Source organism: Eretmochelys imbricata, chromosome 3 (genome assembly GCF_965152235.1).
Source record: "Eretmochelys imbricata isolate rEreImb1 chromosome 3, rEreImb1.hap1, whole genome shotgun sequence".
NCBI classification, from domain to species: Eukaryota; Metazoa; Chordata; order Testudines; family Cheloniidae; genus Eretmochelys; species Eretmochelys imbricata.
This window is the reverse complement of record NC_135574.1, coordinates 40,610,019-40,616,694: the sequence shown is the minus strand read 5'-3', so window position 1 is coordinate 40,616,694 and position 6,676 is coordinate 40,610,019. Positions and strand designations below refer to the sequence as shown.

Sequence of the window (6,676 nt, the reverse complement as noted above, 5' to 3'; positions counted from 1 at the left end):
AAGTATCCAAGGAAATGAGATAAAACATATCAGGTGCCATAAATATATATATAGGTCTATTTTAAATTTCCTACATCTAGGAAATACACTGGCTTTATTTTCATGTGGATAGTTCTAATTCGCAGCTCCACTTAACATTAAATATCACTTTTAAAGACTAAAGATGCCAATAGGTATTTAACATTTGTATTTAAAATAGTACAACAAATATAGGAAGCAGCATCAATATTGTACACTACCCAGGATTCAGCTCTTTCCGTATACAGAAAACGCTTTGAACACCCTGGGGGGTGAGGGTATACTAAGTTTTCATTTATATAAGAATATTTTAGGGAGGGGTTTTTTGTTGTTGTTGTTTTTGGAAGGATATACATTCATCTTGGTTTTTGCTTCCAAATATAGTTTAAGGCTATTTGGTAAAATATATACCAGATATCAGGCTCAATTTACAGAGTTTTCTCCTTACAGAAACTTCTCAGCTATTCAACTCTAAAAATTCATATCTTGAAGCTAAACATGCTTATATCAGCTTTGCTCCAAAACCAGAACTCATGCTTAACAAAATGCTCAGAAGGAAAAAAAACAAAGAAACTATCCCCAGATTTGAAGCAATATCAGATCTATGTAACCTGTGTTACTTAATGTTCTCAGTCATGTGGCAGGCTGCAGGGTGTACCAAGTACATATTTAAAGTGCTCATCAAGGTGAACAAACCAAAGTGCTGGAGTATAATTAAGTAGCTGTTCTGCCTATGGCGAAGTACATAGTATTTGTTAAAGCAGTAAACAAAAAATGAGTTAGTTGGGATGATCTGTGCCATAGTATTCAGAGTAGCAGCCGTGTTAGTCTGTATTCGCAAAAAGAAAAGGAGTACTTGTGGCACCTTAGAGACTAACCATAGTTGTAATACTCTTTTGACCTAGAGCAGGAATCAGAACCCTGGTATCAGGATCTGTGGGTTATATCTTTTATTACATCTTTATCTGAAGATGTCTAAGAGCTGGGATGCTCAATTATGTCTGGGAAGGTAGATGAAGTGGAATAATACAATCTAAATTTATTTCAGATGAACATTTAAAGCCTCTTGATTGTCATGATTCCTACTTTTCTCTTGTAATAATCAGAGGCTTGAAAAAATTACTTTCCTTATATTCCATGTCTGGAAGTCATTTTACAATCAAATCATTCCTTTAAGTCTGACACAAGCAAGAGAATCATCTTGCCTTAACTGATACTGCATAGGAAAAAGATTTCTGGAAAAAAAATGTAAACCACAGTTCACCTTTACCTTAAGATAACCATTTAAACTTAGATATACTTACCACTCACATTCATATTTCTTAAATTGGTTACAACATCACAACTGGCATTTTAAACAAGCAAATATTTTTTTCAAGGATACCCTGGAAACTCAATTGATATAGCATTTTGAGAGTTTAAAATATCACATGTAGCATAGCTTTTGAAATTAAAGAGAGAAGATTGTTGGTAAAATAAAAAGTTAACATATAAAAGAACTGTTAAAATGCAATGAGTGTTCCAAAGGAGTAAGTATAACTGTTCTCTTTACACATCTTGCTACAGAAGATCTAACTTTTTAAGGCTTCCACTTTCCTTTCCCCATCACTCAAGTTTTCTTGCATTATAATTTTGCTTTGATTTCTGAATGTCGTTATACTGCTATCACAAACATTTCTCAGTGGGCATTCCCAATAGGACCAGGTTTGTATGCTTCTTGGTTCCTGATGAACTTCGGAGTTTTAGTGGCTGGATATTCCTGTTCATCTCCAGAAACTTGACTTGACATGAGAGGCCTAATGTTATTCTGCAGTAACAAAGATGGGTAGAATGGCAGAGCACATGGGCAAATATTTTAGCTGGGTTCAAGGAAAAGAAACTGGAGGTCAGAGAGATAAATGGGTTCTTTCTTTCCTGCACTTCACATTTGTAGCACCTTCTACTTGTATTAGCTAATGCCTCTAGTGAATGGTGAGATGCACCCATTTATAGTTTGTTATTCTTATCCTTAATTATCACACAATTTATAAAAATATAAATAACAAAAAAGTAAGCTGGGTTCCATCTCAAGAGGTGTTTCTTGTTGTCCTCTGAGAACATATTGGATAAGTCAGGTCTCAACAAGCCCTATCCATTGTAGCTGATTGTAAGTCAGACAATAAATACAAAAAGAAGTAGTTCTTGCAAGGAGCTCAGCAAACTCTGAGGAAATCAAAAGCATTCCACTGTGCTTATGGCACAAAGAACACAACAGCAAGGGCATATTCAGTGGAGAGAATGAGAAAAAATTACCAGGTAAGTGACAAACTGTACAAGCATTTGTTTTTAAAAAGGACACTCTGCAGCGCTCTGTCTTTAAAGCCGGGTTTGGGCTTCTGGGATATAGATCTCAATGCTGTCTGCCCGCTCTGTGGCTGAATTCTGCCGAAAGGAGGCTGCTCTCTTAGCAGCCATTAGTCGTCTTCTGGCTTCTTGACGTTGTCTGTCAGGTAGGTCGAGAGACTTTTCTCTCGTTATAGGGAATTTTCCTTTTGGGGGCTTCTTTGGTACTGGAGGAGGAACCTTCCTTTCTTCCTACAATGGTTATTGAAAATTGAAAAGTGAGTTAAATGTGAAAGGCACCATATCAATAAAACATGCACATTAGAGAAATGTCAATTGAAAAAATACTTGTCACACAACTAATAAACATGCTCAATTTATACTCTGAGATGAGCTAATTAATGTAAAACATTAATCACCATCAGTTCTGGGGACTCCGGGGGGGTGGGGGGGGAACAGCTATTGCAGAATCCAGTGCAAATTCCAATGCATTGCATTGCAGTACAATAGCACAGTATAAAGAGTGAATCTCCATTTACTCTCATTGCAGGTACTGTACACATGCACGCTGCAAACCTCACTTTCATGTTTGTGATAATTTTATTTTACCTGGCACATCATTATATCCATTATGTTCAGAAGCACAGGCTGATAAGAACTCAGTGTATCTGGATGTTCTGGTCCAATGAAAAGCCTGTCTAAGATTAGCAGGACAGGATTTTAATTAAATTAATCATACTGAGTTTAGCCTCAGCTGGGTATGAGATAGCAGCTGTGTATATATCTCTATTAGTGTAGTCTCCTCTCTGAATTGCAAAAAGGTAACGTACAAAAGCAAACTAGACCGATGGAAATGTAGGGCTAATGGTTCCATACATCAGCCCAGAATACCTTAAAAAAATCATATTGAGAAATTATTAGAATATAAAGTGCTTCTTAATACATGTTTGTATAATGCTTGTGGTAGCTCAATTCTGCAGCTATTAAGCCTGATATTGTTTTGAAAAATGAAATGCAGAGTTTATTTCAAAATTTGGATCTCCTATTTTGACTCATTTGCTGAGTGGGACTGTGAACTGAAAGCTTTGGATGATATGTATCCTCCTGCGTCAGTGGCATTGTTATCATGATGCAGCTTTCCGCCATTAGTACATGTTAATGCTGCAATAATGATCAATACAGTGGGTCACTATTTACATAGGACATTGTTAATTTAATCCACTGCAAGACCTATGTCATAAAGATCTTTTGAGGGGCATGAATTGTGTAGGTTTTCTTATTGCAACTAGTGAACCTAATAGTCAAATGCACTTATCACTGGTTAGATTTTACAGTATTTGGCAGTCTTGTTCCAACTTTCCAAATTAAAGGACTTATTGCAGAGTCCTGAGAGGGGACACAGGCACCGTTCTTCCTGAAAGCATGTTCTGCCAGAATACTTTGTTTTTATTTGCTATTTTCAGCCAGCAGCATTACATCCCAGTGCCCTTCCTCCCATCTTCTCTCTCTTTACTAGGATTTAGTTTCCTCCTTAGACAATCACCAATGCCGCCACTATAATCATCTTTTACTTTCACCCCCACCATCAGCAAAAGCGAAACTCCCTACCCACCAGCTACCTGGCCAAGCAACTCAAGATGAGGAGCAGGCAGTTATACTAAATGCCTGAAGAAGTGAAAGAGCACATCAACTTCTGACAAGATGCCTCCAGTCGCATTCCAAAACCAAATAAGTATTCAGTTGGGGCCAGCTTCACTGACTCTAAGCTAAAGACACCCTCCCTGTTTGTACAATATTGTAATCAGCAGAGATGGAGCCAGGAGCGTAAAGAAGAAAGCAGATACACAGCAATATTGCCACTGTGGCTCATTTGCAATCTGTGCTGCTACTGGTGTGAACAAGGGGGGCCGCAGGGATGTGGAGCCTGAGAGCCCAAGTGCAGACAGCATGAAATTCACAAGGATGCAACCTCTATCCACACAAGGTTCACAGGCTGATCTGCAGTCCTCGAGATTCTCAGAGGGGATGGTGCACAGCCCCAGAGAGCCAGAGATCTTGGGGAGTCAGATCTCCCCATTAGGAAGGAAGTAGAGGATGCAGTCCCCAGATATTAACTGCTCGCAGTGTGACAGCATGAGGGACTTTATTTCAGTTGCATTTTCAATCTGAATGAATCAGAGCATCTTTCAATTCCAATCTGCTCCTAGTCATTTGTTATCAGAATTCAAGGGGCCAAATGACAGTGACTAGGCACAGGGCTGGTAGGGATATTTATACCTTTATTATTTATAGCTTACAATTTAAACCAAAAATGGGAGAAGAAAGCAAAAATAAACCTCAAGGCCCTGATTCTGGACAGTGTCGTCTGTTAATGAGGCAATGGAAAATAGTCACTTTCTATTTTCAGGTTTGAAACCAATCACTTTCTGGACTGACTGTAACACTAGGAGGCCTTATCACTATAATCTGAAGGGAAATTTTATTGTATCTGGCCTGCTTACCTTCCTTTCAGGTGATTCTATTAGTTTCCATTCATTGAGTTTCAGCTGGTGCAGTTCATCAAACTTCATGCTGACGTCTTCAATTGAAAGCTGCAATAAGTCCCAGAATCCTGCTAGGTCCTGGGAAGTTGGCCTTGGCATGGCACTGGGGTCCTGACATATGCACAATAGAGAAAATATAAATAGACTGGAAGCCATTGAACAACGTTCTTTAAAGCGCCTTTGTATACAGTTGAAAATGCCTGGTGACCGTTTCTATTGTTACAGTGATACACAGTGCTAAGGCAATGTAAATTATGAGGCTGGGAACTGTGACTGAAAATATGTGCCTCGCATACAACCCCAAAATCTATGAGTTATACATTATACACTGATTCTTGTAGCTTGTGCAGATTCTTGTGCAAAGCTGACCTGCATTTTTAAAATGTAGTAAGCTGTCATACAGACTATGTTTGCGGATCATTACAGAGGAAGGAGAACATGAGAAACCAATTTTTTTTATCCCACTAGTGATATCTGAGTAGAAGACAAAAATAATCATGTTATGAATTAATTTCGAGCTTATGCTTACTGTTGCTATTACATTTTCTCAGGTCTTAGGGTTTATGTACAGCACAAATATCTTATCTAAGACATTTTAAAAGTTCTATTGGTTGGTCCCAAAAGGGCTGGGCAAGTTCTTCCCTCAAAATATTTTGATTAGGTAGTTTCTATGCCAAGGGCAGGCAGTATGACTTAATGGACAGCCAATAATAGTGGTAATGAATTGGCCTGAAGACCCTTCATCTGATTATGAATCCATTTGGGTACTAAAGGGAAATTATATAAGAAAAGCTATTATGGGGACATAATCCTTTGCTGTGTAGGCATTTTCTTGAGAGTGCTATACCAGCTGGACAACTTTAGAGAGAGATGGCCTGAGTGGTAAGGATCTCTGTGAAGACAGCAGTAAGGAATCTTTCCCTCTAGGCCTCAGAGCAGCCGTGGAGACAATCTACAACCACCACAGTAGACCTTTGCCTGCAGCAGCCTCCACACACACTGTAGCCCAGTCTGTGGGGAGTCAATGGCTTGTGAATCTGATAAGAAGGGGGAAGGACATCCCCCTTCATGAGTAGGTCTCTAATTAGTTCACTTGAAACCCCGCCTTTCGCTGCTAAAGGAAGTATCTTTTTTTATGGGAGCTCAGTGGATTCAGTGGAAACTTCCTGTGGGGAAAGATGACGTTTAGAGGGACTTAAAACATTTAATTTAAAAATTGTGTCTATTCCAACATAATTTGTAGCCTGTGTCCAAGTAAGTCACAGGAGCCAGATCCTGAACTGGTATGTAAACTGGTGTGACTCCACTCATTTTAAGATATTGGTCCCCTATATGCAGTCCACGTCAGGTGAGTCTTGTGGCAATGTACAACATTTAAAATAGCTTTTATTTCAACCTGTTCTTCCTCCACTATAACACAGCCTTCTCAATCCTTCTTGTCATTTTCCCAATTTACATTACAGACCCATAAGAAGATGCCTGCTGGAGGCTACTTATTGTGCGTTGTCATCCCCTTCTGAATTGAAGGCAATGGCTCTTCTGTACACCCAGCTCTGCTCATACCTATTTCAGTACAGTATATTTTCCAACATAGCTGCTGTTGACTGGAGCTTGTTTTGTATTCTCTGGACCACAAGGGGGCTACCTCCTGCTGCTAATATGTATAAATCAATAATGTACATTATTTTCGAAGGGTAACCCCAGCCAAAAGGACTAATATTAGAAACATCTAAGCTTGGAAAAGCCTTGTTCAAGTTTGAATTTATTCAGCAACTTTTCATTTGTTTGTACCT

At 38.9% G+C, this 6,676-nt stretch overlaps 1 protein-coding gene across 1 annotated transcript in view; it reads right to left on the bottom strand.

The window, feature by feature from the left end:
• Positions 1–2,373: 2,373 nt before the first annotated feature.
• DLGAP2 (DLG associated protein 2) overlaps positions 2,374–6,676 on the bottom strand; it is a 716,593-nt gene continuing 712,290 nt past the window's right edge. Inside the window, exons 13-14 of the mRNA XM_077811569.1 lie at positions 4,842–4,994; positions 2,374–2,592 (exon numbers count right to left, since the gene is read on the bottom strand). Coding sequence (XP_077667695.1) covers positions 2,374–2,592; positions 4,842–4,994 — 372 coding nt within the window. The remainder of the gene's footprint in view (positions 2,593–4,841; positions 4,995–6,676) is intronic.